At 36.4% G+C, this 17,638-nt stretch overlaps 1 protein-coding gene across 3 annotated transcripts in view; it reads left to right on the top strand.

Moving 5' to 3' along the window:
* The window catches only part of GALNT1 (polypeptide N-acetylgalactosaminyltransferase 1), a 174,220-nt gene that overhangs the window by 144,879 nt on the left and 11,703 nt on the right, over positions 1 to 17,638 (top strand). For all 3 annotated transcript variants that reach the window (XM_077135619.1, XM_077135621.1, XM_077135620.1), the window contains exons 7-10: positions 1,872 to 2,042; positions 4,437 to 4,554; positions 6,228 to 6,408; positions 7,457 to 7,596. In XM_077135619.1, the coding sequence (XP_076991734.1) occupies positions 1,872 to 2,042; positions 4,437 to 4,554; positions 6,228 to 6,408; positions 7,457 to 7,596 (610 nt within the window). The remainder of the gene's footprint in view (positions 1 to 1,871; positions 2,043 to 4,436; positions 4,555 to 6,227; positions 6,409 to 7,456; positions 7,597 to 17,638) is intronic.

The following is a 17,638-nucleotide window of genomic DNA, read 5'->3' as shown; positions in this document are numbered from 1 at the left end:
ACTCAGTGCATATATATATATGTATTTTGTGACAAGAATATAAAGGTAGGGGGACAGAGGGTATAGAAACATGGTTTGTGGATACTATTGAAGTTAAGATGGTATAAAAGCAAATGAGATAGCTATAGATTTAGAATGTTAATTTTAAGTCCCATGGTAACTACAAAAGAAATATTGGAGAGTATGCTGGTTCATCAACACAGGAAGTAGACTACAGATTACCAGGAAAAGGGGATGAGAGGAATGAATTGTTAATGCATAATGGGTGTAGGGTTTTGTTGGAGGAGATGGGAAAGTTTTCGTAACAGCAGGTGGTGAGGGTACAGTATCGGAGTGAATGTGATGAATCCACTAAATAGAATGCTGAAGAGTGATTGAGATGGGAAAGTTGATGTGTTATATATATGTTATGTTATATAGATAGATATATTTTTCCCCACAATAAGAAAAAAAAGTAGGTTGAAGGATAAAATATACCCATTTCTTAATAATGGTATATTATATGGTATAATATGTAATTATATGGTATAATATGGTATAATGGTATATTAAACAATAAACCTCAAACCAAAGAAAGTCTTAGCTGTAGGAATGCAGGATAGGGCCTTAAGGATGAACACCAGACTACTAATCAAGTTTATCTCAGAAAACAGTGTGATTAAGGTGGGAAGGGGCACACTGGTTCTGACCTCTGTGTAGTTTAAATTTTATACAAGAATGAATTTGTGTTTGTTATCTGTGTAATTAAATAAAACAGATAGCTATAAACAATGGACAAAAGATCTAAACAGATACCTCACAGAAAGTGTAAAGATTGCAAATACGCGTTGAAGAGATTTTCAACATATAACATATCATTAGGGGATTATAAATTGAAACTTCAATTAAATGACTAAATCCAAAAAAGTGACCACACCAAATCCTTGTGAGAATACGGAGCAGCAGGAAGTTCATCCATTGCTGTTGGGAATGCAAAATGATACGGCCACTGTAGAAGATAGTCTGGCAGTCTTTTAGAGAACTAAACATAGCCTTACAATATGATCCAGCAATCATGCCCCCTTGGTATTAACGCAAATGAGTAGAAAACTTACATTGATGACAAAATCTGCACACAAATGTTTATAGCCACCTTGTCAAAATTGCTAAAGAACTAGAAGTAACCAAATGTCCTTCAGTAGTAGACTGGATGAACTAACTGTGGTTCATCCATACAATGGAATACTTTTCAGTGATAAAAAAGAAATGAGCTATCAGGCCATATAAAGCCTTCAGTTCACGTGGAAAAGCCTTAAGTTCATATAGCTTAGTATGAAAAGCCAATCTGAAAGGCTGCGAACCGTATGATTCCAACTGTGGGACATTTTGGAAAAGACAAGACTACAGACATGGTAAAAAGATTGGTGGTTGCCGAGAATTTGAGGAGTAGGGGTAAGGGCAGGTGGGATGGCTAGGTGGAGGTCAGGGGACTTTTAGGGCAGTGAGACTATTCTGTATGATACTATAATGGTGGATACATGACATTAGGCATTTGTCAAAAACCCATAGAACTGTACAACAGAAAGAGTGAACCCTAATGTAAACTATGGACTTTAGTTAATAATGTTAGCAGTATTGGTTCTTCACTTGTAACAAATGTACCACATAATGCAAATGTTAATGATCAGGGAAACTGAGCCATGGAGAGGGACTATCTGGGGAAATCTCAATTTTCTATAAACCTAAAGTTCTTCTAATAAAGTCTATTATTAATTTGAAAGATAATAAAATAAAAATGTTAACTGTAGTATAAAATGTTTAGTATATAATTGTTGCTGTGGTAGTTGTCACATAGGAAAAGTTTTATTTTCAATGTTCTTTTATGATTTTAGGAAAACAGTGGTATGTCCTATCATTGATGTGATCAGTGATGATACTTTTGAGTACATGGCAGGTTCTGATATGACCTATGGGGGATTCAACTGGAAGCTCAATTTTCGCTGGTATCCTGTTCCCCAAAGAGAAATGGACAGAAGGAAAGGTGATCGGACTCTTCCTGTCAGGTAATTCGTTTGTCAAATGTTCCCCCTGGAGTGTTCGTTTTTGGTTTGTTTTCTTTTTGCATTTTTTTTGATTGTGAAAAATACCATCTATACAAAAAAGCAATGAATTTTAAAGCATACCGCAAAAATTAGTTGTAGATTTCAGAGTATGATGTGGGTTACAATTCCACAATTTTAGGTTTTTACTTCTAACTACTCCAAGACATTGGAGACTTAAAAAAATACCAATATATAATGATTCAGCAATCATGTTCATTCGTTAAATCCTATCTTCTCTGTTATAACTGCACCTTCTCCTTTGATCTTTCTCCCAGTCCCTAGAGGGTTATTATAAGGAGATTGTGAAGCTTGGGAATCATATCAAAGGAGTCGTAAGTGTGTTTAGAGGGTTGTGAAGCATTTGTACACCTTATAGGTAGAGTCATCTTTCCCATATCAGTGTCTTCATCAGGGATTTTTTTTCTTCTGATCAATTAATAAAATTAGAATTTTTCATTTATATAAATCTAATGCACATGAGAAAGGATGATGGCCTGATGTGTGCTTTTGTTCCTGTATGAACGACAGCTTGCAGATATATCAGTCAGATTGTGGTATACTTTGGTTGTTAGAGATAATTTTTAGTTTAAATCAGAATGTCCCTTAATTAATTGTGTCTGTGTGTGAAAATATTACCTAAAACAGGTTTCTTACATCAGAAAGTAAGATTTTAAATCCAAATTTATTACATATGGATGATAGTTTTTGATCAGTAAGGTCTGAAAAGCTAATTTCAAATATAAATAACTAGAATTCACAAGTGTAAGAAGGAATTTTCTTTAATGCATTTTCTGATTTTCTTTTATTTTATCCTGGTCATTTATAAACTTTTTTTCAGAAAAGGGTAAAATTCTTCATGCTATTTAGAACCTTTAAATTGAGACCTTTGAGCTTTCTGAGAGCCATCCTAGAATTTATCCCAATTGCATACCCTGCTGCTTCTATAGTAATGAGGAGTTTCTTTAGAACCAAACTTAAGCTTTCTGATTTTTTCCTCCTATCCTAGGCTCCTCTGCTCTGTTTTCCCTTAAATTCACTTCCAGTTGTGACAAAGTTGGAGAATTCCCAATAACTCTATAGTCCTTTCTAGACGTAGAAGAGACTTTTTCTCTCTTTAGCTGACAGTTCAGTCCACCATCTAAATCAGCGGTTTCTGAACAATCTTAGATTATGGACTTCTTTGAAAATTTGCTCAAAGCTATAGGCCTTCTCCAATAGGGGATAATACATATATACAGAACAGAAGATTTAGCATATAACTCTAGAAATTTTAGAGAATCCCAAAACACTAGGTAAAGAAGCCCCTGCACTAAATAATAACTTTGGATATTGGCCTGTTTTCTTTTACTCCTAAGATATTAGCTTTTTTCTTCTAAAATTGAAGTAATCCTTAACCTACAATTGGAAACAACTGTTTCCACTGGAAGGACAAATGCTTACCACCTCCACTAAGGCAAGGAAGAAGTACACTTAAAAATTTCATAGGTGGCCAATTCCTCCTACAATATGGGCTTCCTAATAGCCTCAGTCCATGAACTTCTTTATTTTCTCCTGAATGGAGTCCATTTTTCATCCACAGTCACTCTTCATGGAAATCAAAAGGTTGACTGTTAATAATTTAATTAAATCCTCCATTATTATTTCTCTTCTTAATTTCACCTTTCCCCCCCCCACACACACACCTGTTTTAATGAGTTGGGCTCATCATTTGCAGAGGACGTACCATACTTGATCAGGATGACGATCCTCTTAGGAGTGTATTGATTTTATTCTGCACTTCAGCTCCTTTCCTGAAAGGTTCCTATAGGTTTAGAGAAAGGCCCTCATTGTTTTCATCCTGTTTAATCTTACGCCTTCACCTGGTTTGCCACTGTATAGAACCTGACATGTTACCTTCAGCCAGAGTCCAGCTGGTTAATACAGTCAGCTGCATGTATAGTTGCCAGGAACTATGAAATAGTTACACAGTCAGATGGAGGGAGTTACAGAGAATTAACTTCAACTTTAGAAGAAGTTCAAGGGGAAGCTTATCCAGGACCTGAGATGCAAGAAAGATATTAAAGACAGGAAGAGCCCTGGGGAAGTCAAAACTGTGGCAGAGAGCAATGCCCAGGCAGAAGCTGCGATGGGGAGCAGGTCCAGTAGGGACGGTATGACTGGGATGCCAGTTTTGTCTGTAAACCAAACACAGCAAAAGATACAGAAATCTGCGTGCGCCTGTGATGGTTTCAGAAGAGTGTGAGAATAAGCCTTTATTCTGTAGTTATTAGGAACTGTAAAACTACTTTTAAAAGCAAAAACTGATTGTAAAATTTAAATTATGATTAATAATGTGATATTATGGTTACATTTCAGAACACCGACAATGGCAGGAGGACTTTTTTCAATAGACAGAGATTACTTTCAGGAAATTGGAACATATGATGCTGGAATGGATATTTGGGGAGGAGAAAACTTAGAAATTTCCTTTAGGGTGAGTTCCTTTTAAAAAAAATTAAATATTTTATTTCTTCTCCAATAAGGATATGCTTTAATCATTCGTGTTATCTCTTCATAAAACTAAAAATTGAATTTAATATAAATTTAATTTTATTTCAGCATCTTCATAAGAATTTTAAATACAAAATTATTCCTTTCAATAAAAATTAAGTATTTAGAGAAATTCATATTTATTTTTCTAAGACTGCTAATTATATTATTTATAGATAATTCTTGTCTTTGTATCCCTGAGAAGTTTGGTGATGCTATTAAGAATTCATTGTAAACTATTTTAAACAAATAGTTCAATTATCTTAAGTTATAATCCCATTATCAAACTTGCACAAGATTCCCTAATTCATTTTTATTAATTTTGTAGGAAGTAGTTCAAGTCTGAAAAAGAAGTAAAAAATAAAACAAACATAGTTTTTATAAAATGCTACTTTAATGTTTAATGACCAAAAACATAATTTTAGATTTGTAATATGCTTTGCACTTCTTGTGTGAACATTATTTTTTCTTACATAAAATCTAATAACTTTACCAGCTTCCCATTTTTTTTTAATAAAAAGAAGGCAATGCAGGAGACCTGGATTTGATCTCTGGACCATGCACCTAAAAAAAAAGGGAAAAGAAGGCAAAGAATTCTGAAATTGGTCTAAACTCATTTATTCCAGTCTACTAAGTCATTTGCATTTAATGTTCACTAAAACCAACATATTACTTGAGTAACGTGCATTTTAAACAAATAATCAACTTCAAACATGTAGATAATTTCTTATAGTGAAACCACACTATTTGAATCAGCTCACTGTATACCCCTGGGAATCACTTTGCCCCTTTGTAAGAGAGGGTTGGTCTCCACATATCTTGGAGATCCTGTTTTCTCTGTTTTATGATCCTTGGAAAACTTTAAAGTAAACAAGCTGAATACTTTTCATAATGAGTTTTAATTACTAATAGTTATGAGATTTGGAACTTTAAGAATGTATTTCGAAAGAAGCAGAAGACTAATTTCATTAAATTAAAATAAGGATGTGAAACCATACTTGATCTATTTTGCTTTATCCTTGTTTTGTTGTTGTTACTCTAACAGAGACAACAAAAGCATGCTGTCGCTATCTCACAGTCTCACTTGAATAGCTCATGATGAATCCACTTTAGATTCTTTAGGTTCTGTTTAATGCACAGGCTGTGAATCAGGGAAGGCAGATAAAAATGTGGCTGAATACTCCATGGTCAAAGATTTTTTTTTACCACAAACCACATTAGTAAACTTATATTAAACACACACAAACAACTTAAGCAAACATTTCATGAACAGTATTTCCTTGTTAGCAAGTGCAGGTTGCAACTCATCATATTTGAATTTGTGATCTTTGAGTCATGTCCTGCAGTTGGAGCAGCACTGCTCTTGACTTCAGCTCATATCTTTTGGTATTAAGACTTCAGCCTGTCTTTTCTGTATTTTAACCTTCAACGTCTGGTTTAATCAGAACCCAAAACTTGGGAGAGTTTTGCTCCTGAAGATGCACTGGCCTGGTGAGTATATAAGCTACACTGTATGCCCTTGTTTCTGTGAAATTCCAGCAGTGAAACTCAGTGGATGTCAACAATTTTTTTTAATCCAGCTGTGTCTCATATGATCTTCTTTGCTCCTGTTTTCAGATTTGGCAGTGTGGAGGTACTTTAGAAATTGTTACATGTTCACATGTTGGACATGTATTTCGTAAAGCTACACCTTACACATTTCCAGGAGGCACAGGGCAGATTATCAATAAAAATAACAGACGACTTGCGGAAGTTTGGATGGATGAATTCAAGAATTTCTTCTATATAATTTCCCCAGGTTAGCATTATTTTGCATTAAAACCTAAATATGGTAACTTTCCTATCCGCGATCCTAATGTATTCTGAGAAAAGGTTAAGAAGGGGGGTGGAAGAGAAGCTTTCAACAGAAGCCAAACACCTCCCCCATAGGGTCACTATAAGGAATAAGTGAAATTACACACAGTGTAAAATGTGCTTAGCAGAAGACCTGGTTTATTATTAGTAACAATTAATAATTATAAATTACCCAGGTCTGTTTTACATAAATTACTGTTATTAAGGGCATTACTCATGTACTATTTTTTAAGCCTAATTGTAGCATTTTATATTTATTCCTAAATTTCATCTTTTAAATTTGCAGCCATTTTCCTTAATTGTATTGATTTTTCTGGGTCCTTGACTTTGTTACCAAAACAGCACACCACAGTTTCAGGAGTATGTGGTGTGCGTTCTCCATAAGCAGCCCCTCAGTGCCCTCGTGAAAGGCTTTCCTAGACGTTCTGGGAGCATGAGGCCCGTGCAGAGCCCCACCACATGCCTCCAGGACTCCTCCCCGGGAACCTCCCCCTGCTGTTCAGTTCTGTCCGCCTTATGCCTGCCGGACCTTGTTACCACCTCATCCTCATTTTTGTATTAACCTGAGATCCTCACGTGATACTTTGCACAATTAACGCATCGTGTGAGAGAAACCTGATTAGAAACAATTGCTGTGTTTAATATCTGATTGGTTTGAGCAAAAGAGAACTTGATTTTATTTTTTCTGGTCCTAATATATATTAAAATTTTCTGACCCCATATAATTTGAATCTGCATGTAATAGTTTTTAGTAATTAGTAATTTCCTCCTCATATACTTTTAATTTTTCTTTGAAAAATTCAAGCATGTTTTAATGTCTTTAATCCTTACTTTATACCTTGGGGAGTAGATTCATGGTATATCACTTGTGTAGTCACACATCACCAAAATAATGCTACCCTTCCTGTTTGTCTGGCTTGTTTGATGTCATATGTAATTAGAAGCATGTTACTTAATAGAACACTAATAATATCAATTATTTCCTTCTGCAGGTGTTACAAAGGTAGATTATGGAGATATTTCATCAAGACTTGGTCTAAGACAAAAGTTACAATGCAGGCCTTTCTCTTGGTACCTGGAGAATATTTATCCTGATTCTCAAATTCCACGTCACTATTTCTCTTTGGGGGAGGTAAATATATATAGATTTATATATATATGTATATATAATAATAATATATAGTTATTTCTCACTTCTTTCTCAAAAAGAATAGAGCCAGCAAGGAAAGTATCTGCATATTAAAATTAAATAATCTGAAATATGGCAAAGTTCTTGTTTGTTGACAAGAGTTTTACCTCATAATTTGAAATGCTTTTAATTTTTAGTCATTTTATATTTTATTAAATATAACTTTTAATCATGTTGTTTTTTATTAACATAAGAATTCTCTGCCCCAAACCTTTGAAAGTTGGACTCTTGCTACAATATCTTAGTATAATTTTTTAACTTACTAACTCAATTAGTTGAGATCATATACTCTTAAAGCTAATATCCTAATGTTGCCTCAAGGAACTTCAATGCCAGGGTAAATTTTAGAGCGTGGACAAGGAAACCTGAAGGACCATTCATAATAAATTGCATTTTTTGCACTCATTTATATTCCTTTGGGAGTTTTAAATCTTAGTTTGGGCAGGGAGATTGGAGAGAATGTTAATGAACATGTTTGATTCTGGTGATACCTTTAGTTATTTATTTATTTTAGAATTTAGCAGCAGTTTTTCTTGAAACTTGAAGGAGTTTGCTTATTAATGTTTAATAATTAGTTAACACAGTTATACTTTGAAGTTTGACCTTTTTACTTCTATGACCTTTTTTAACTCTAGGATCTAGTATGAGAGATTTACACTCTCACTTTCTGGTGTAACTACCAGATGGTCACAAAGAACTATTCCTTATTCTCTGCTCCACTATTTCCTAGAGTGCCAGTAGTCATTCCTTCTACCTCCTAGCCAAAGCTCTGCTCTGTGTATAGGAAATTAAATTAGGTACTGCTCTTTATCCCAGTCTTTTGTTTTGTCTTTTTAATCTGAAATGCTTAAATATTAAATCAAAGAGTCTCTAGATAAAAATTTTCCCAGAAGCCTGAAATTCTTTTCCCGTCTTTTGGAAAAATACACGATTATTTTTACCTGTGCCCTCAGCAAATCCATGTTTCTCCTTTTTTTCTCAAAAAGCCATTCTTCTCTTTTATTGGCTTTTTAGTTATCATTCTTTTCTAGGCATCCTTGAATTACTACAGTCTATGTGGAGCTGGAACTTTCATGAATTCCCACCTAATGCAGGAACCTCAAACCGTTAAACTCCATTTACTGTCTCCTACTTTTAATACTATTGTTGTATATTTTCATTCAACCATGTTATAAACAATTCAAATTGTTGTTATTCTTTTATTTTATTATCTTATATTTGTTGACCACTTTACCATTTCTGGAGTTCTTCATGCTTTTCTACAGTTCTGTGCTTCCATCTTGGAATCATTATCCTTCAACCTGAAGAGCTTCCTTTAGAATTTCTTTTAATCCTAGTCTGTCTTCTGGCAACAAATTCTCTTAGCTTTTATTTGTTTGAAAATAGCTTTATTTGCCCTTTGTTGTTTTTAAAGAATTTTTTCACTGAGTATTCTAGGGTGGTTGTTGTTGTTTTCCTTTTTTCAGCACTTTAAATATTTTATTTTTCTGTTGCCTTTTGACTTCCAAAGTCTGTTGAAAAGTCAGCCATCCATCTTACTGTTGCTCCTAATGTACCTTCTTTGCCTACTTTAAATATTTTGTTTTTTTTTTTTGCTTTGGTTGTTAATAGTTTAACTTAGATGAAACTCCTGCTTGAGGTTTGCTGAAGTTATTGAATCTCAGTTGATATCTTTCATCAGTTTGGAAACGTCTTAGCCATTATCTCTTAAACTATTCTTTCTGGCCCATTCTATCCCTCCTCTCCTTTGGGACTCCATTTATACATAAATTAGATTCTGCATGCCTCTTATGCTCCATTCTGCTCTTCCATTCTTTGTTTCCCTTTGTGCTTCAGTTTGGATTTTTTCTATTGACCTTCCTTTGAATGCACTAACCTTTTCTTCCGTGGTATCCACTTTGCTGTTAACCTATTTACTACGTTAATTTTAGACATATTTTTCAATTCTTGAATGTCTCCTTGATTCTTTTATATAGATTCCAATTATCTGGTGAAATTCTCCCATCCATTTGTTCATTTTTCCTCTATTTGTTTAACATAGCATAGTTATTTCAAAGTATTTGCTGATTTCAGCATTTGGATCATTTGTGTGTCTGTTCCTGTTGTTCATTTTTTGGTCTTGATTATTTGCTGCAGCTAGCTGGTAAATGTCTAACTCTTAATTCTCCCGAAAAAAATTATATGTAACAATATATCCATGTGTTTATTTTAAGTATTACTGATATAAAGGATGAATCGCCCTCATTCTCCAAAATGTTTCCTCTTTTATAGGGCTCCAGAAACTTATCAAGACCCACCCAAATGGGTGGAGACATGTCATCACCTAATCCAGCCTAACAGCCACACTTGATTAAATCACATCTCCAGGAAGATGATCTAATTATAGTTTCAAGCATACAGTATTGAATAGGGATTATTCTGCCTTTATGAAATGGGATTTTGATTAAAACATGGTTTTTCTAGGGGACATACATCCTTTCAAACCAGCACACCCACCATATCAAACTTCAGTGATGTCACGGAACATGGTGTTGGGAAGAGATGCACAGTAGCACATCATTGACATATGTAACCTCAGAAGCCAACTCCAGAGCACAATGATTATTGATTGTATTTTCTTGCCTCTTCTCATCTCTAATTTTTTTTATTGTCTGCTGTATGTTGTATATAAAAGAATCATAGAGGCTCCAGATGATTTCTTCCACCAACAGTGATTTCTTTGGTTAGGTAGATTAGTGTGAGAAATGGATTGCCTCAGCCAAGTCCAGGATTGAACTAGGTGGGGGTGAGTTGCAATTTGAGAAAGACAGTGTACTTTTTGATTCGTCTGTTTGGTAGAACTGGTCCTCTAGAGCTTTTGAGTAATGACATGGGGGCTTCTCTAGTCCCTCATTCCTGAAAGTTTTGCCTTTCTGAGGTTTTGAGAGTAACATGTCAGCTTCCCACCTCATTCAGTGGTGGGACCAGTTGTAATTTGTTCCAGGCCTTCCCTCTAGCAAGAGTTTGCCTCGTAAGTGCCAGAGACTGTGGAAAATTTCACTCTGCCTTTCTAGCTTCAGCTTCCTACCCACCCAGAATTCAGCAAATGTCTCATTAGGGAAATGGCCTTGCTCTTCTAATTTTCAATCTGTCAGTCTAGCCCCATCTAACCAGTTTTGTTAGCCCCATACTTTGTTCTTTGTTGAGCACCCTAAGAGAATCTCTCTGCTGTGCCAAGCCCCTCCTCAGCCTGCACCCACCAGCAAGTGTCCTTGCAGAAGAGCATAACTGGTTCTTCCCTCTCTGGAATCGTAGTTCATCTCATCTTTATTGCTTCTGTGACTCTTTGATAGCCTTAAAAATAGGATTTTTTTTCAGTTTAACTGTTAATTTTCCCTTAATTATTGGAGTAGAGTTGTGAGCTGTCTTACCTAGAAGCAGAACTTCTCTTCCTCACTACATTGTAATACCCTAAACCAGTAAACCATGAAGATTCCAGATCTCTTTTCTTAATAATCCTCTAACTCCCTGAAGTCCCTATTTTTTATTAGGTCAAGGTATTGTTTTTCAGTTGGCTGGTCATAGCCCTGCAGTGGGTTATGAATCAATTTAGTGCTCACGACCACCGTTTTTTCTATAGTCTAGAAAATAAATTATGAAAGTGCATTGCTTATATAAAAGAATTTTGTTTTATTGAATCTTTATATAAAATGTATTTCTTACTATGAGTTGCAATTAAAGTTTGAAAGCCACTATTTAAAGGGTAAATAATTCTCTTCTCAGTAGCCTTGAATTCATGTTTTTAGAGTTGATTTACTATCAGATGTTTTTCATCTCTTTCTTACTCTCTTCTTTGTCCACTTCTCTGGTTTATACCCAGATTTTTCTGTGTCCCGTTGCCTTCCTCACCAGAGAACACAGGACTCCTACTGCCTTTTAATAATGGAGTCATTACCTCCTCCCCCACTCTTTCACTCAGACTCCTCTGCTTAGCTGGCTCATTTCCTCTGGCACGTCCTTAGTGCTAGAAAGCCTTATTTGTACATAGGCCCTATATAAAAAAATGTATCAATCCTTGTTTTGACCTTATAATCACCTGATTTAAAGAAAAGCTCCAGAGAGGGAGAGGGAGGAATACATTCAGGTGCAAAGACATGTAAGAATATCTGTGGCAGGGTCAGCACACTACGCTTCTCAGGCCAAATCCAGACAGCTGCCTGTTTTTGTAAGTAAAATTTTCTTAGAATATAGCTACAACCATTCATTTACACACTGTCTGTGGCTGCTTTTGTGCTACAGTGGCAGAGTTGCATGGCTGTACCAGAGACCATGAGGCCCACAAGCCTAAAATGTTTACTTTCTGACTCTAAGAAATAGCTGGCTGACCTGAGTTGTGTGGTAAGGAGGATTCCCTGGCAACCTTCCTCATCCTCACTCTACCCATTATTCCCGCTTGCTTTTTGTCACTTAGAAGCCTTACTGAGGCATGTCTAAAATTAAACTGGTTTGCTTCCTTTCTACACCTTTCCCCTGTAAGTCCAAACAGTATTCTTTCTCCCCCCACGCCTCCCCAACCCCAAATTTCAGTTTCCATTGAATTGACTTACCATGAGATATGTGTGTTCTGGGGAAGCATGTGGGTTTTTTTCTATTATTCTTTTACTATAACAATACTTTGCCTTACGAGGCTGGACTATAGCAATTCATTACAAGTCTTTTTTATAAACATTTAATTACAAAATTGGATTTAAAAAGACATACGAAACCAAGAAAGGGGGGGAAAATCCAGCTTTTCTGTTGTAGAAATTGAGAGAAGGATAAAATTTCCTTTTCTGTGTCACAGTAGCAAACGATGATACTCGTGGATAGGGCCACAACCAGGTCCCATCCCAGGACCAAATCTTCCTGACACTCAGGAAAAGTGACCCCCACTCTGTAAGACGTTGTCATTCTTCAGTCCTTTTACCCATACAACAAATATTTGAGTACCTTCTGTGGAATAGATACTGTTTTAAATACTGGGAACACAGCAATGAATAAGAAGTATGTCAGGTTGTAAGAGCAAAGGGGACAGAGAAGGACTTTAGTGGGTGTGGGTAGTGGTGCTGCATTCTGTCGGGCAGTTGAGAAAGTCCTCTCATATGAGGTGATATTTGAGCAGATCTGAAGGAAGTCGATGAACAAGCTGTATGAATTTGTGGGGGAAGAGTATTCCAGGCACAGGGAAGGATAAGCACAAAAGCTCTAAAATGAGAGTATACTTGGCATGTTCCAGAAACAGCAAGGAGGCCGGTTGTCTGGAATAGAATGAACAAAGAGGAAGACATTTGGGAGGGTCAGATCACATAGAACTTATAGGCCATAGGAAGGATTTGGATTTTATTCTGAGTGACATGAAAAGCCCTACAGAAATATGAGCAAAAACTTTTTTGGGAAGTGGATCAGACTAGGGCAAAACTATACAGAAGCAAGAGTAGAAGCTTGGGTATTATTGAGAGGAATAGAGGAATCAAGGATAATATCAAAGTATTGGCCTGAGAGTCTGGAATAACGCAGATGCCATTACTGAGATGAGAGAGTTTATAAGACAAAGCAGGTTCAGAAAGGATTCAGTGCTAAGTACGGTTTGAGACACATTAAATTTGAGATAAATCCTCCAAATGAAGGTGTTGAGTAGGTAGTTGCAGTTTGGGGGAGAAATTGGAAATAGATATTTAAAATTTGGGGTTGTCAGTTTATAGATAGTTTTGAAAGCCATAAAACTGCATGACATCACCTTGGCAGGAGCAAATATAGGTGGAAAAGAAAAGAGGACTGAGGACCAAGCCCTAGATAACTCCAAAATTTAGAACCAAGATGAGAAGGAATCAGCAAAAAAAGATTGAGAAGCAGTGGCCAGTGAAATAGGAGGAATATCAGAAGAGTGGTGTCCATATTTTAAAACTTCAACTTATGTGTGAGACCAGACGGAGAGATGTTTGTTTGGTGCAAAATTTATATTTTGGGTAGTGCATTACCTAATTTAACTTGTATGGTCAGTTTAGTTGAACACCATAAGTACATGGAATCTTGAATAGGGCATGAGATTTTGTTGGTTTGAACAAGTTAGTGTGATGCTTCGATATATCCCAGAGTAATTTGGGTAGTGAATAAAGAAGTTATTTGTAAAGCCCCCTTGGGGGGTCTGGGGAGAAAGGAGGAAATATTCAACTTCCCCATTTGGAGAATTTCTGATGTTCTCCCAAGCAGTGGGGACAGGCAAATCAATAAGCGGAGCCCTCAGTCTTGAGGTTCATCCCTGTAAAACTTATTCCTGCAAGGATAGCCTATGACTACTTAAAATTATGCCAAAGAGCTCTCCCCAGAGAACCTCTTTTGTTGCTCAGATGTGGCCGCTTTCTCTAAGCCAACTTGGCAGGTGAACTCCCTGCCCTCTGTTTAGGTGGGATATGACTCCCAGGGGTATAAATCTCCCTCGCAGTGTGAGACAGGACTCCTGGCATGAGCCAGGACCCAGCATCAAGAGATTGAGAAAAAGGGAGAGGAGAAAAATAAAAGTTTCAGTGACTGAGAGGTTTCAAACAGACTCAAGAGGTTATCTTGGAGGTTATTCTTATGCATTATATAGATATCCCTTTTTAGTTTAAGATATATGGAGTGGCTGGAGGGAAATACTGGAAACTGTTGAGCTAGGTTCCAGTAACCTTGATTCTTGAAGATGATTGTATAAAGATATAACTTTTACAGTGTGACTGTGTGATTGTGATAACCCTGTGTCTGATGCCCCTTTCATCCAGGATACGGAGAGATTAGTAGAAAAATGGATAAAAAAAATAAACAGTAGGGGAAATAAGGGGTAAAATAAATTGGGTAAATGGAAATACTAGTGGTCAGTGAGGGGGGGAGGGCATTTTTTCTTTTCTGTAGTGATGCAAATGTTCTAAAAAATTACCAGGGTGATGAATACACTACCTAGTGAAGATATTGTGAGCCATTGATTGTACATCATGTATGGAATGTATGTGTGTGAAGATTTGGCAATAGAAGTATTTTTTAAAAGTAATCAGATAAATAAAGGGAAATAAATAGATCATATGCATTTTTATATTAACACCTATATATTTCCCAGCAATTTATTAATGACACAACTCCAAAGAGTCTCTTACTTATGTTTTTTCATTTTATCATTTAGATATTTTTATTTTAGGATTTAACTATGTGATTGTTACTTCTAAAATGTTTCTTAGAACAAGCAACCTACAATTCCAAAAATATAATACTTGTAAATCACAATTGTTAAAAACTGCTGTTAGACAAATTGGATGAATCATAGTAAAAACACAAATACTGCTAATACGTAAAAAACAACAAAGGTAATACTTAAATCAGGTTCTTAAAGGCGTAAAGCAGGCACAAACCTAAAATCAATCATAGTTTCATTTGTATAATGGCTTGTTTTGTTTTGTTCTTTGGGACAGCCAAAGATGCTACAATAATTAATCTTAAACAAGGAAGTAATACAACCAAGACTCAAGTCTCATAAATGAATATGCACTTGATAGTCTCCAGTTTATTAATCTGGTAGTTTGGCAGTTATAAAACTACCAGGTAATAAATGAAATCTATTTTCAACATTAAAAAAAAAAAAAAAAGAGTAGTGTCCCAGAGACTAAATGATGGCTTTCAAAAAAGAGTAAGATGAGCACTGAGAATTGGTCATTGGATTTGGTAAAAGAGAAGCTGTAGGTGATTTCCATCTCACAGTGTCAATAGAGTTCCCATGGAGATCGGTAGGGATGAAAGCCTGTTGGCTTCAAGAGAGAATGGGAGAAGAGGAAGTGGAGACAATGAATGTGGACAACTCTTGTAAAGAGTTTTGTTGTAAAGGAGAGCAGAAATGGTGGAAGCGTAAGTATTTTTGTTTGTTTGTTTGTTTTGTTAAGATGGAAATGCTGATGGGAATGATGATCAAAAAAAAGAAAGAAAGAAAATTTGTAGGTACAAAAGAAAGGGCTGATGATTTTAAGAGTCATGTGAGAAGATGAGGTCCAGTGCACAAGTGAAGGGCATAGGGTGGGGGGGTAGGGATTGTAACAAGAACGAAGGTAGAGGGAATGGCCATGAGTGCAGGTGAGTTATAGATTTTATTGGGTAGAAACTGATAGTTTGTAGTTTCAAGTATGAGGAAGTTCTCTTTTAATGACGTCTTTCTTCGTTTGAACACACATCATCAGCTGAGAGTGAAAAAGGGGTTCATGACGGGAGTTTGAAGAAATGGAAATAGAAGAGTAGGATTTGAGAGAGCAAACAGGTCACAGAGTGGTGGTGAGTGGTGGTGAGTTTGTGTGAAACTATTCGGCCTGGCTGTGTTTTCTCCAGTCCTGGGGCAGGCAGATCCCTGTGTCTGTCCTCTGTAGTTCTTGAGGCTACTTCAGGGTTGACTCCCTCTCAACTTTGTTGTGATTTAAGGAATTCATCCTCAAACAAGTGAGAGGCATGCAGAGCTTCTTGAGCCTTAGGTAATTCTCACTTACAGTTAAATAAGAATTACTCATCAATGCCTCATTACGAGAGTCTGTTCAATTTGTTACAACCCCATTCTGTCAAGAGTGGGGTATGGGTAATTGCTGTGGGAAGAATTAGAGCAGTCTCTCTTATAACTTGCCTTTAGAATTGAGAATGAGAAGTTGTTTTTTAACTTTGAACTGACCCAATTTTTGAAAACACCTAGGCATTGTAAACTTGGCCAGAGCACAGGCGTATTACAAAGAGACACTTGTCTAGCCAATGGTGGTGTTGCCAAGGTATGCTTGCCTCTTACCTGTGTCTTGCCAGCTGGCTTCCTGTGAAAGGAACAGATTTTACCCTATGTGGCCTGCTTGTTGTTACATTATTACCTAAGCGGTTAGCCTTAAACTTTCTGTGCCCTTAATACCAGGCCATACTATGCAGGTTCTAAAGCTCTGATTCCTGGGGCTGAGGTTATTCCCAAGTATGCATCACAGTGCATCAAGGATCTTACGTTTATGATCATAGCTCCACCACGTGAGGCTTCCTTAGCCACAGCCTAGAAGGTAATCAGTCAAGATCTCTTGCCATGCTGTAAGTACCCAGGGAAACCTAAAATCGTGGGATTTTAGCGTAGAAAGGTAAATTAGGTCTAAGTATGACAAGGTTATTAGGTACAATTTAGAGTTTCTCGTTTCAACTAAAGTTGACTGCCATAGCTCCTGCAGGACCTGGGACTAAATAAATATGTTTCGTTGTGTTTTCTAATACTTGTTAATCTGCATTGCTAAATATTCTCAATGATGCAAAAACAAGCAAAGGATCCAAACCTTTGGCAGTTTAGCCCTTCTTATGAGCCAACCAATTGCTTCTCCAGGCAGATCTAGGCATCCTGAGATTTCCTGAGCATGTACTCTTTGTTAAGCACCAATCTGAATACTTTACATATTGATTCATTTATCCCACATCAACACTATAGGTGTTGTTATTCACACTTCACAGGTAAGTAAATTGAGGTGCAAATAAATTACTTAAATAACATGGCTAAGGTCACAGCCACAAAGTAGAAGAGACAAGATTTGAACACAAGCAGTCTGGCTATGCTCTTAACCACTAACACCCACACTCCTTCTCAGATCTAACCTGTATTTCCCTCTTGTCAGAGAGTGAATACAGATTCCATAATACCAGGTTCTAAAAACCCTTTAGCTTCCTGTATTGTCCACCTTAATGGAGTATCAGTATTTGTGAGAGACTAGCAGACCTAAGAAATGTAGGTTCTTACTTCTTCCCTGGTTTCCCAGGAATGAGTGCATTCTCAACTGTTTTTAATTCCTTTGGCCAAAAATATTTAAATGATAGTTGTATACATCTGTGTTGCCACTTTGAAGAGTTGTTTGATCTGTGAATAAGGAAAGAAAACAAACAAGTATTGTGTGCCTACTTATGCGTCAGCCTATGCTAGCTGCTCTGTATATATTATCTCATTTAAAGCTCT

The sequence above is a fragment of the Tamandua tetradactyla genome, chromosome 18 (assembly GCF_023851605.1).
Source record: "Tamandua tetradactyla isolate mTamTet1 chromosome 18, mTamTet1.pri, whole genome shotgun sequence".
Classification (NCBI taxonomy): Eukaryota; Metazoa; Chordata; class Mammalia; order Pilosa; family Myrmecophagidae; genus Tamandua; species Tamandua tetradactyla.
Note: the sequence above shows the minus strand (reverse complement) of the source record. Positions and strands in the feature narration are given on the sequence as shown.